General features: G+C 46.4%; 2 protein-coding genes across 2 annotated transcripts; both read left to right on the top strand.

The window, feature by feature from the left end:
- Nucleotides 1-1513: 1513 nt before the first annotated feature.
- Nucleotides 1514-2935, top strand: HOXD11 (homeobox D11; the record flags this gene model as incomplete). The annotated part of the gene is made up of 2 exons (XM_084288663.1): nucleotides 1514-2120; nucleotides 2700-2935. 2 exons carry the CDS (start codon nucleotides 1514-1516, stop codon nucleotides 2933-2935), a joined length of 843 nt encoding a protein of 280 aa, XP_084144789.1.
- A 7767-nt stretch (nucleotides 2936-10702) lies between these two features.
- Nucleotides 10703-13136, top strand: HOXD10 (homeobox D10; the record flags this gene model as incomplete). Its single annotated transcript, XM_084289367.1, has 2 exons — nucleotides 10703-11444; nucleotides 12859-13136. The coding sequence occupies 2 exons, from the start codon at nucleotides 10703-10705 to the stop codon at nucleotides 13134-13136; spliced, it is 1020 nt and encodes a 339-aa protein (XP_084145493.1).
- Nucleotides 13137-13587: the final 451 nt, after the last annotated feature.

The raw sequence follows: 13587 nt of genomic DNA, 5'->3' as shown, positions 1-13587 counted from the left end.
GCGCAGCCTGCGGCTGGCCGAGCCCGACGCCCGCAGCGGCGCTTCGCAGAGCCCCCTGGCCTGCCCCTGGTCGCCCCCGGTGCCTGGGGGCCGGTTCTGTACCTGCCGGGCTTTCTGCTCGCTGGGTGGTGGCCGCCTTTGGGGAAGCCACCCGGGGCCTGATGTCTAGAGAGAGCGCCCGGAGAGCGCCTGGGTGGCAGGGGGCGACCCTGCTTGGCGTGCAGAGCTCGGCCGGATTTCGGGTTAATTTGGAGAGCGGCATATGGCGGGGCCACTCGGGCTATGCTGTAGAGTGGCGGAAAAAGGCATTCCCATAGAGAGCTGGCAAACGTTTCTGGAATGAGGGATTGCTCGAGCATAAGGCTATTGCTGGCGCATATTATTCATTCTCTTCCCTTTTCAGCCTTTGTGACCCTGTTTGTGATCGGCTATGTAAAATAATATTTCAAGGAGAGAAAAAAAGAAAATTGGCAAAAATGAGCCCTCGAGGGCAGGGCGGCTGTGGGGCTGGCGGGTGCTGTGCGTGTCGCCTGCTCCCAACCCTGCTTTTCCCTTCCAATGAAAGTGAACGTTTGGGTGGGAGTTGGAGGCACGGGAACAGAGGTCACTTTGTGCGCTGCTCTGCTTCCCAAGGAAACCGTGCTTGGTGGACTTCTTTTCCTGCCCTAGCCCTTTTCTTTCCAGAAGAGCCCGAAAGTGCCTGCCTTTCATAAAATCCGCTGCTGAGAGATGTTCCGTTTGCCTATTTCTCATTGCAGTTTGTCTCTGGCGCCCTTGTACAAGCGCACGGTGTTTGGGCTTGAGCGAGGGAAAACGAGGTGATCGGGACTCGTGCTTTGAATTTCGGAACGGATTTCGGTGCCAACTGTGGATTGCTGGAGCCGAGCGGGCAGCCTCCCTCGCGTGCTAGGGCGTGTAACTGGGACTTGGCTCTCCCGAGTGAACCACCCCACCGCCCGCTCCCCATCCGCCGAGCAGCGACCGGCGGACACCGCTCCTGCCATCGGGGAGCGGCCACGCCACGGAGCCCGGGGAGCTGGGAGCCCGCTCCCCGCGGGGCACCTTCCCCGACGGAGCCCCCCTCGCTCCGCGCCCGCCTCCCCCGGCGGCGATGCGGCGGGGGCGCGCCGCGGGGCCCCGCGGCGGGTGCCCGGGCGGCGCGGCCCCAGGTGAACGGGCACTCGCGGCACCCCCAGGCACCTCCTCGCCTGCTGGGGAAACGGGGGGAAAAGGCGAGGGTGCGCGCCCACCCGCTCCGCTCATCCCTCCGTGCTGGGAGGGCTCTTTGGAGAGCTCTTAGGAGCCTTTCCGAAGGGCTGATATAGATATAAGGACATTTCTACATTGCGTCACGTGACATAATTACCACTAGAATCAATCAAGATGAATTGCACGTCAGCACACGGTGGGGATTTTTTCTTAGTTGATCCTGTCCAAACCCTCTTGTGCAATAGATGGATCTTGTTCAATGCATTGAAGCCTCCTGGTTGCTTGCAATCGCAAAAAGGAAGACATGACCGAGTTTGACGATTGCAGTCACAGCGCATCCAATATGTATCTGCCAGGGTGCGCTTATTACGTCTCACCCTCAGATTTCTCGACGAAACCCTCTTTTTTGTCGCAATCGTCTTCCTGTCAAATGACTTTTCCTTATTCTTCTAATTTACCTCATGTCCAACCTGTGCGCGAAGTAGCATTCAGGGAATACGGATTAGAGCGCAGCAAATGGCAGTATAGGGGCAGTTATGCTCCTTATTACTCAGCTGAAGAGGTGATGCACAGAGACTTTCTGCAGCCTGCGAACAGGAGGACGGAAATGTTATTCAAAACGGACCCCGTGTGCAGCCACCATGGACCGTCTCCTGCTGCCTCCAACTTCTACAGCTCGGTGGGGAGGAACGGCATCCTGCCGCAAGGCTTCGACCAATTTTACGAGACAGCCCCCGGACCCCCGTACCAGCAGCACTCCGAGGGCGAGGGGGACGCGGACAAGGGCGACTTGAAGCCCCAGAACAGCACTTGCAGTAAAACACCTTCCAGCCAAGAAAAGAAAGTGACAACAGCAAACAGCGCCGATTCCCCTTCTGGTGAGGCTGTTGCAGAGAAGAGCAACAGTTCAGGTAGGTATCAGTAGTAAATTGGGGGCAAGAGTACAAGGCCAACACTTTGTCAAGCCGCATTTTATGTGCAATTTTATAAGCATCCAAAGGATTTTATATATCCTATAAGATTTCCTTTACCGTTGTAAAGCGTGTTTACGATAGGAAACCAATTTAGGTGGGCTTAAGGTATTCTTGGAAGAGGATATTAATTGTTATTAAATTGTTGATGTGGCGGAGGGAGGGGGGACACAGGGAGGTTTCACAGGTAGTGCTCGGAGCTGCCTTCGTTTTAGAGCCTGAGATCTTCGTTTGTTTGGTGAGGGGGGGTAGGGGGAGAGGAGTTTGAGAAACTTGGAATATTTCCAGCCCATTTAAATATCTCTCTGTATTGCTCGAAGTGCTCTCTTTTAAGGAGAAGTTGGGAAATATTCGCTTTTTCGCTAAGGCACACGGAGAGTAAAAGCCCCAGGAATATTTTCTGAACTGCTGGAGGGCTGCTTTCCAGGCGATGGGATATTGTCAAAGTCTCTGATCTCTTCCCATCTGAGTGCGTTCGTAGCAGCAGCATAACTCAGTTTCTTCTCTCTTGATTTTCAGCGATTCCTCAGCGATCAAGGAAAAAGAGGTGCCCCTATACCAAATATCAGATAAGAGAACTGGAACGTGAGTTTTTCTTCAACGTGTACATAAACAAAGAGAAGAGACTGCAGTTGTCCAGAATGCTCAACCTCACTGACCGACAAGTTAAAATCTGGTTCCAGAATCGAAGGATGAAAGAAAAGAAACTGAACAGAGATCGACTCCAATATTTCACTGGAAATCCCTTGTTTTGAAAGGAAAAAAAAAAAAAAAAAAAGGAAAGAGAAGGATAAAGAAAAAGAAAATAAAAAATAATAAAAATCGAGAGAGAAAGAGAAAAGGAAGAAAGAAGGATAAAAAATGAATATATCAGTCCCTCTGACCTGCCATCTGAATGCAAAAGTAAATTGGTTTACATGACACATCCACCCTGCGGAACTCAAAGTTTCATTTTCACGTGCAGCTCCCCACACTGAATGGCCACTGGAGATTTCGGGGCTTGGCGCAGCAGATTCCTGATAAGGGGAAACTAGGGTAAATCCAACTGTCCATTCTCGAGTGTTTCTCGCCAAAGGTGCTTGTTTTCCTCTCCCACAGTACCAGCAATGGACCTGCAGTGTGTCTGGTAGATTTTGCTTACAATTAATTGAGTTCGGGGGGGCCATGTTGTTGCTTTTGAGCTAGGATAACAGTTTCCTCCCTTTAAGTGAATGCGGTTTATTTAAGAGATGGTAAATGTACGTTCGCTATATATAAAATATATATATATATGTTTCTATTGTCATCCAAAAGCATGGGCCACTGTCTTTTTCATGTGAATAAATGGTTTCTAGTAAAGTTAAGGTTATAACTTCCGTGCACTGTATGGATTTCCATCTCCAAAGAATCCTAGCGTTTCCCGGGCTAGAGCCAAGTTCAGTTAAATAATAACGGGAGGAAGCCAAGCCGGGTTATTTTAAATGCATTTTAAAATAAATAATAGCTTAGAGCTGTAACTCTCCCTTTGTAGATATGTGTAACCTTCGCTGTTCCCCCCTCAGTGTGAGGCAGAGCAAACATGGCTGTCTGCAGACCATCACTTCTGATGGTGCTACAATTACTATAAACAACGAAAAAGGCTTTTTAACTGGTCAGGCTCCCAATAAGCCCAGAATCCCGAAGGCCAATGACTGTTTACTTGCTAGTGAAGGGTAAGCCAGAACGAGGGCTCAGAGCGGTTGAGACAAGAGGGAGCTATAAACAATTGGCACTTGTGGGGAGGGAAAAAAAAAAAAAAAAGTTTGGAGACAGAGGGGAGGATCTCTATAATATGATTTCTCGGCGGGGCGTGCGGAGAGTGGGGCTGGCCAGGCGCGGCCGCTCCGCACCCGCTCCGCACCCGCTCCGCAGCCGCGTAACTCCCGCTCCGCTCCCGCGGGCTCGGCGGGCGGCCCTGCGTCCTCCGGCGGGCAGGGATCCGGCGGAGGTCCCCTCCGCTTTATGCTGCGTGACCTGGCTGGGCTGTTTACAAAACCTTGAACTGTCTAGACAACACCATAAAACCCGAGGTTCTAAACAGCTTAATTGGGTTATATTATACACCTTCTGGTGGGTGAAAAAGAGATTTCCGCAATGTGCAATAAAGGCGAGGAGCGGGGAAAGAATTTGGCGTTTTTGAATAGGACGGAGCGGCTCGCGCTACGCTTGCTTTCAGCGAAGGCAAAACTAGGCAAATTAGTGACGAACGGCCCCAGAATTAAAAAATGGAGAAATGGGAGCGGAGGGAGGCATGGCTAGAAAAATTTTTTAAAACCCTTTAGCAAGAAAAACATAAGTGTATGCCTTTGAACTTCCAAAATGTCAAGGTCATCACCTTTAACCTTTCTGAATAATTAGGCGCCTTAAGGTTCCTCTGTTATTTTCAACCACCACCCACTCTCTCTCTGTCTCCCTCCCTCTCTCTCACACACACGCACAACCACACACACGCTGAGTACCGCATAGATGGCCATATTAGCAAATGCATCATAACGCAAAGAAAATCCCAGCTGGGTCGAGGTGAGCATCTCCGCGGCGTGCCGGGAGCAAACCCGGCTCCCGTTCCCGCCAGCGGACTCCCCGCTTCCCTCTCCTTTCTCTTCCGTGCCCCGGGAACTCGCCCCAAATCTCCCCTTTTAGCCCTAAAGAAAAAATGCTTTTGTCGCTCCGAATAAAATGCGGGGGGTTGTAAGGAACGCTTCGTAATCTGGGGAGAAGGATGGTATTTCGGCAGCTTTTCTCCAGATGCGCGTTTCCCCGCAAAACCCATACATTGGAAATGCTGCTAGTCGCGGGAAATTTCATTTCGTCTGACCTTATAGCAAAATTCTCGCGTCTCTCCCGAGTCTTAATCCACAGGGCGAGAACGACTCTTCTGATTTTCTGTTCCCTGCAGTGCTTTAACATTCTATCTTAGAGGACTATTATCCCTTTAAAATGCCCAGACACCGCAAAAGAGGGCCGCGGAAACCTAAACGCCCCAGCATTAATCTTGCATAAATGCTCAATTATAGCAGTTTTAAGTTTCTATTGAAAAATAAAGGGAAAAAAAAAACACGACTGAAAGCAAATTGGGGTGAGGAGAAATTCCCTGTTGCTTCGCCACCAAATGCCACAGGAGGGCGCGCTCATGTGCTGTAATGCGCACAGCAGCCCTGATGTTCAAGGATATTTTGCTCCTAATAATAATTCCACTGCTAATAAAATATCTAATATATAAGTAACGATAAGATTTCAGGGCCTTCCAAATGAGAAAATAAAGCATCAAAAAGATTTATTAAACAAATAACCCATAACCGTGACGTGTTCGAGAAATATGCCACTTTAAAAGAATTTTTTTGGTCGTAATCTTTTATAATGCATCCGAGCTTTAAAAAAAATCACATAATTTTAAGAAAAAAAAAAAAAAGATATTCAGAATTCGTTCCCTAGAACGAAAAACTATTTACTCCTTTAAGGACAGCCTTAACGCGGGTAGAACAAAAATAATATAAAAAACAGGCGTTTCCACAGTTTATCTTTCAATTCTCACTCAAGGCTTTTCTTAAATAAACCTATCGGCACAGAAAGCATAATTTTAAAAACGTATTTTACTTAAACGCGAGATTAACATTAGATGCTGAGAGTGCTTATTTTTTTAAAGAGAGACAGAGAGACTAAAGCGAAGATATTTTTAATATCCGAACATCACCTTGCCAAGGCTTTGCTGATTGAAATCCCTCTCCTTAAAAACACTACGGAGATCTATTAAAATGAAACTAGAGATTAGAAAATTAAAGTGAAGCTTATGAATTCCCTGGACGTTTTCCAGCGACCGAGTATGTTCCGTTTTTCTGGTTTTGTGTTTTCTTTTTTGTCCTCCAATGCACACTTTTCCACAGAATCTCACGGAAGAAAGGGCTTCGCTTCCTTCTGCTTTTTTTTTGCAGAGTTCATCGAAATCTATTTCGCCTTGGCTCAGCCATGTTCCGCATTTTCAAAGCCCCATCTCTCGTGAAAGCATTTGTTGGCACTTTGACCGCTGGGTTTGTTTTTTTTTTTTTTTTTTTTTTTTTTGTTTTGTTGTTTTTTTTTAGAAGTTCATTGTTAACAGTTTCCTAGAAATAGCCTTTCCGTCTGTGATAAAATGTTAAAATGGCATTGTGCAAACTAAAATCCATGGATTCTTTGACGCCAAAGGTAGCCCCTTTTAACCGGACCCAGAGCCCGGAGTAAAATGCCCTGGTCTCTCGGTGGCGATACCTATTTCGGAAGGGAAAGATTTAGCAAAGTTTTCTTGTTTGTTTTTGCTGACATTAGAGTGCTTCTTGTGAGAGCCCACACCAGCCCCAAAGCCTTGAGGCTTCTGCGGGATGCTTTAGCCCCTCGCAATTACAGTGAGGCCGATCTCAGAGAATGTAAACGAGTGATTGGAGCCAGGATGTGTTTGTTGTTAATGGAAAAAACACACACACACAGAAAGAAAAAGCCAAGAAACAACAACCGAAAAAACACAACATCTTGACTATGGGAATGCCACTTTGTTCTTTTTTATTTTCTTTCTTTCTTTCTTTCTTCTTCTTTTTTTTTTTTTTTTTTCAATCATCGTGTTAGTGTGATGATTCCGTGAGAGTCTATCTTTTGTATTTCCCCCCCCCCCCTCATTTCTCTGTTTTATTCTTTTCGAAAGAAAAGGCTGGGGGCTATTTCCAAATGTCTTTGAGCTTGTCCTTTTAGGAGATCGAATAGGGCGTTTGCTTATTTTCTGACAGAATTTCTAATTCGGCAGAAATCTGCCGGAAGATAAACGTGTAGCTCAGATGCCGGAGCTGAGGGCAGAACCGCCGAGCAGCCTCCCCGCTAAAATCTTATAACTCGGGGCTGTGCTTCTGTGTGCACGGAAATATGGAAAGACAGCAGAGGAATGGCTGAGGCTGGGGGCGAAGCTGCGAGTACAGACAGTGCTACCGTGCGCTCCCCACAGCAGAAATAACACCTCTGAAGAAATGGGCAGCGAGGTATCTTGTTTATTTTATAAGCTTTTCTCTTTAGGAAAAGGGATAATGTCATCAGTATGTTCCTCTCTCCCCCCCCCCCCCCCCCCCCGGTCGAAAAAAAATCCAGGGAATCTGAGCCCTCAGCCGAGACGTCGACTCTTTCTATGAAAATATGGCACATAGAAATCTGGGCAACGTGACAGTTGCTTTATTAAAAGAAGAAAGGTCACAATGTTGTAGCCATTTTTTTTTTTCTTTTAAATAAAAGCTATTCTTCAATCTCCCTGCAATATAACAGCGTGGTATAAAATATACAGTCCGCGCGTTAAAAGTCACCCTAAATAAAATGCTGAAATCGAGTAAATGAAAGCAATTTTATTAAAAGCTTCCCGGGTTCCAGCCTATTTTTAAAATAAGATATTTATCCTGATACCTTTGTTACTGAAGGCATCTGCAAAATATCTAGCCCCTTGCGTACCTCTCTCCCATCCCCCTCCTATAATGAGACACAAACACAGCAAATTGCAAGTATGAGGATCGTCAGCACTGTCGAGAAAAAAAAAAATCATATCACGAGTAATAAGGATTAGGAAGATAAGGCAGTGAAAATTAAACCCCACTGGCACGTCTGGTAACCTCAAGTTTTTAGCCCTGACATTTGCTAGAGGAGAAAACTGTAATGTCCACCTATGCTTTATTACAAACAGTAATTTACATCTGCATGGACCCATTGGTTGGGTTGTGTTTTTTTTTTTCCTTCCCTCATTCGGAAAAATATGGGGCTCTGAGAGCAAAACCTTTATATTAATGTAGACTGTATATCTCATTTATTGCACAATATTGATTTATTTATTAATGTTAATTACTTGATTCCATTTTAATATGATTTAAAACAAGAGTGACATTAAATGCCCAGAGCCTAAGTCTCCAGTTCCCCAGTGACTCTTGCATGTTTATTCAACTTCTATTTACATCAAACTTAAACTTTCCTACTGTTCATTTTCAATAAAAAATTGCTGCCCGTTTTTCAAAAAAGAAAAATCCCTCATGATTTATCGTGAGCAAGGGGTCTTACAGAGCTGTTTACCAGTCCTGAGTACGATATTTAACTCATTATCATCACAGCCATCCTTGGAGTTTCCGTTTAGTGACATGCAAGAAATTCATATTTGCAATTAAAAAAAATCAAAGAGACCTCATGTCTGACCAGAAGCCAAGGAGCGAGCTCCTTGAGCTCAGGCGAGGCTGGTGTGGCAAGCAGTTAAGCGTTGGGTTATTGTTTGAACTTTACTGTTGGGCAAAATCCACTGCAAACCTCTGGGCTAATACTTCAGTTGGGATATTTCTGGGACCTTCTTTTCTTAAAGTGTAAATAAAGGTTATGAAAGACCCATTTGATGGGCATAAAATTCCTGATTAGATTTAACAGTCAAGTCTTAAACTGCGTCAAGGAAAATAGTATTTTGTTTCTTTAAACTCTGTGGGTTGTCCGGGCTGTTGTTTAAAAAGAGGAAATTGCTAGAAAGCAAGGGGGGGAATGCAGTGCTCAGAGGGAGCGTCGTGGGCTCCTCTGCAGCTTCTTTCCCAGCTCAGGCAAATCTTAGCAATGGCTCTGATAATGATCTTAAATGTCGAGATTTTGGAAATACCCCTTTCCCTGCTGAACCCTCGGTGCCGGTGGAGCGTGCCCGGAGAGGGCAGAGGGCTGCGCCAGGCGCAAGGGATGCTGCAAAAAATCTGGAAAGCAGCGAATATTATGGAGGTAATATTTAAACTCTCCGGCAACACAGAAGCTGGAGACTGGAGCTATAAAAGACACTGGCTCTTAACCTGACAATGATGTTGTATTTGAACAGCTGCGATAAGGTTTTAAAAGGTCTGTCTCATTGCCACAGCGAAATTTTAAATAGGGTTATTGTTTCCAGCAATGTAAAGTGTACGGTAAAGTGCAAAACAGTCAAATGCCAGGAAACAGGAGAAAATTCAAGCCCACGTTGCTGGAAAAGGCATGTTTTGAGCTGTGCGAAAGACGCATTTGAAATGTTAAAAATCCTTTCACGTGCTGCTTGCTCCTTGGGATCTGAAAGGGTGTTTTGACGTTAGAAAGGCCCAAAATAAACAGCCAGATGCATCCGAAACAAAAATTATCAACAAGTTCACTTTGTGTGGATAAGAGTCCTTGACAACATTAGTCCCAGATAAGAAATACTCCAGATTGAGAACAGTTAAAAGCCAGCCAGTCAGAAGCAAAGAAAGAAAGAAAGAAAGAAAGAAAGAAAGAAAGGAAGGAAGAAAATGAAAAAAAAAAATAAATGCCCTGTGCCATCACTATTTAAAATGTAACAGGTTCGGGTGTAAATATGGGTACGATGTGGGGGGACACTAAAACACGTTTAAAGTATTGGGATGCAAACATCTAATTTGCCATGTAGGCATTTACTGGTGCCCTCGGTATTTTTTTTTTTTAATTTATTTATTTTTTTAATATTCCAGCTGCACTCATCACTCGTCATTCGAAAAAAGAAAAAAGAAAGAAAAAAAAAGTTACTCGATCAGTTGCAGTAGGGGCATGAGTTTCTGTATATATATATATATGTATATATACGTATTTTTTGATGAGCAATACTACAGAAGGAGAAATTATCTTATGGTGCTTTCAGTTTCCCGGGCAAGTCAAAAAAAATGTATATATGTATATATGTTTTTTTTTTTTTTTTTCACAAGCCGTAGTGAGAAAGCATTGTAATATAATTTTAGGAATGTATTGTAACTATAAAACTCGACTTATGACAAAAGTATAGCTTTTAATATTTGACGATTTGTGTTAAAACAAAAATTGACCTTCTTGGTTAGTAGCGAGGAGAAAAATCAATGGTATAATTTTCAATAATTCATAACGCGAACGCCATTATGCTAAATCTTAACTATTAATCTTATCCTTTACAAAGTCTCGATTGATTTGTTAATAAAACATCTTCCCGTGCGTGGCAACAGCGGGTATAACTCTTTAAAAACCTCCAGAAGCAAGAAAATTACCAAGTAGCCCGGGAATGCAGATGAGGGCTTTTATTGATCGCCCCTGCCTCTCCCTAATACGCACCAATAAATCCCGCAACCTCTTGTACCTCGCGCTCGTCAGGCAGCACGCACGGCTTTTACAGGATCCGCGAGGGGAGGCAGCGGGCTTTTGCCGGCCGGGGGAGCGGCAGGGGGGCCGGGGGGGGGCCGGGGCCGGCCGCGCGGTGCGGTGCGGGGCTGCGCGGGGCTGCGCGGGGCTGCGCGGCGCGGTGCGGGCGGTGCGGTGCCGCGGCGGCGGCCTAGGGGTCGCTGTTGACCGCGGCGGGGCGCGGCGGGGCGGCGCGGCGGGGCGCGTCAGCGGCGGGGCGGCGGGGCGCGGGGCGGCGGGCGCTGCCATTGGCCCGGCTGTCATGTGGTCGCGCGGAGGCATCGGCGCTTCCCCGGGAATGTTTTCCTCGAGATGTCAGCCTGCAAGGGACACAGGCTCTCTTCCTCAAATTCCTGCCCAAAATGTCCTTCCCCAACAGCTCTCCTGCCGCTAATACTTTTTTAGTAGACTCTCTCATCAGTGCGTGCAGGAGTGACAGTTTCTACTCCAACAGCGCCAGCATGTATATGCCACCTAGCACAGACATTGGGACTTATGGGATGCAAACCTGTGGACTCCTACCGTCTCTGGCTAAAAGAGAAGTTAATCACCAAAATATGGGTATGAATGTACATCCTTATATACCTCAAGTAGACAGTTGGACAGACCCGAACAGATCTTGTCGAATAGAGCAACCTGTTACACAGCAGGTCCCCACTTGTTCCTTCACTACAAATATTAAAGAAGAAAGCAATTGCTGCATGTATTCCGATAAGAGAACCAAACTCATTTCTTCAGACGTCCCTTCCTACCAGAGGCTGGTGTCTGAATCATGCCCCATTGAGAACCCCGAGGTTCCCGTCCCAGGATATTTTAGACTGAGCCAGACCTACGCCACTGGGAAAACCCAAGAGTACAATAATAGCCCCGAAACGAGTTCAACTGTAATGTTACAGTTAAACCCTCGCGGCAGCTCCAAACCGCAGATATCTTCTCAACTTCAGATGGAAAAGAAAATGAATGAAAACCCGAACAACCAAGACAGCGCAGCTAAAGTCTCTCAAGTGGAAAGTCCCGAGCCCAAGTCCACGTTGCAAGACGAGAGGAGCTGCCTGCCCGAAGGCTCCGTGTCCAGCCCAGAAGTCCAGGAGAAGGAGAGTAAAGGTCTGTATTACCGAGTTTAAACCGTACCGTGGTGTAACTCCAACACGCCAGCACCCTAAAGCACGCTCTGATATACTAACGAGCATCACAGCCAGCACATTTAATGGTAAGAAGTATCGGGCTGCAGGTGCTGTGCCTCTGAAGATTTTGGCAGGCAAAAAAATAAAAATAAAAAATGCTACACAAAAGGGTCCAAAGCTCTGCTTTAGAGACCTGCCTCTCTTGTGCATGCAGACCGGCTCTGTGATGCGGGGAATATCTCTGGGTGCTCCTTACTGCACTGCAGCAGCCAAAATCAGCCAAATACCTTTAAAATAGCAGGTCTGGAGGTTGTAAAATACGACCAGCTCAACTTTTCTCTCGTAATATTTCGCTGATTTCTTGTTTGTTTGTTTGTTTTCACTGAGCCTGCCTGCTCTTTGATTGCATTTAAAGTTAATTACGATCCTATTAAAATAGGTGAGGAATAGGTGCTACCAAGCTGGGTGAAGTTGGAAACAAATGCACAATGCAAGCAGCAGCCCGCTGCCTGCCTGATCAAAACGTGCAAGGTTTGAACGTGGTGCTTTAGATAACCTTGGGTTTCTCTCCAAAAAGTGCAACGTTATTTTGAAAGGCGTACGAAAGCTAAAGGTGGTGTTTATCTAATTTTATTTTCCCCTTAGAGGTGCAATAAAGCCTTCGTTTCGAACGGCATGTGTCGAGGAATCCAAAACCGGGATTTTTTTTCCTTATAAAAATGTACTTTGCAACCTCTAGGTCGATTTCTACCCTACGTGTGCATGGAGATTCTCATTATATGAATTACAGCTAACGGCCCAGGTCTAGGTTGATGTGGGGCGGATTCCTTTCTGGTGAAAAAATAAAATCAAATCGAAAAGGAAAATGGGGAAAAAAAAATGAGAGAGAAAAGAAACCCGAGGTGGAGGGTGTTGGTTTCACGTGCATCATTTCGGCTGGGGAAACGTCCATGTCTGATGCTAGGTGTGCGTGTGCAGCTGAGCTGTGGGTTGTGGGGAGGCTGCAGAGGAGCAGGCTACGGGGCTCTCCTGCAAGCGGGGCATCTCTCCGGCCAGCGCGGAGCCGGCCGAGCCAGCCCCGGGCGGGTTGCAGGCGCCAGAGGGTGCCCGGCGGGCTGCGGGGGGGCCGGGCGCCAGCCACGAACTTGAGCGAGCCCCTCCCGGGCCGCCCGGAGGCTCGGGGCCGGCGACGGGGCCGGGGGCTGGGTTTTGGGGACCCCCCGGCCCTGCAGAGCCCCGCTCCCTGCCCGCGCCTCGCCCCGCCGGGGCCTCGGCCCCGCAGCCCCCCGGTCTGCCGGCCCCGCGGAGGAGGGTTCATGGCCAAGGGTACACTCTAACAGACGGAGGGAGTTTTGATTTTTTTTTTTCTTCTTCTTCTCCTTTGATTTTGATAGAGGAAATCAAGTCTGATACTCCAACAAGCAATTGGCTAACTGCAAAGAGTGGCAGAAAGAAGAGGTGTCCTTACACTAAGCACCAAACACTGGAATTAGAGAAAGAGTTCTTATTCAATATGTATCTCACTCGAGAGCGCCGCCTAGAGATCAGTAAGAGCGTAAACCTCACTGACAGGCAGGTCAAGATTTGGTTTCAAAACCGCAGAATGAAGCTCAAGAAGATGAGCAGGGAGAACCGAATCCGAGAACTGACCGCTAATCTGACCTTCTCTTAAAGCCTAATCCTGGGGGTGGAAACAGTGAGAAATGGGCACAGCACCACCAGTTGCTAAATGCAGGAGAGACTCTGGCAGAACCCGTCATTTTCCTTTTTTTTTTTTTTCCTTTTTTTTTTTTTTCTGGTAGAATGTGACTCTTCGTACTTCTTTTAGCGCTGCAAGTGAATATGTATTACTATGACGAGTATATATAAAACCTAGCACGTGTAATTTATTTTTGTTCTCATCGTAATGCAGGGTAACTATTATTGAATATTATCATTTGGTCTTAACTTATTGGAACTGTCGAACATCCAAGCAATGTGACTTTTTCATGTTTTTACTAACAAAATGGTATTTATGTGGGGCTGTTACACGGGCCATAACATTTTGAGTACATTCAATACTTTAAGAAAAAGGGGGGAAAAACTTTGGGGGCGGGAGGAAAGAGAAGCACATTATAATGTAA

Source organism: Netta rufina, assembly GCF_964035555.1.
Source record: "Netta rufina genome assembly, chromosome: 6".
Classification (NCBI taxonomy): Eukaryota; Metazoa; Chordata; class Aves; order Anseriformes; family Anatidae; genus Netta; species Netta rufina.
This window is presented reverse-complemented; position numbering and strand designations above follow the sequence as displayed.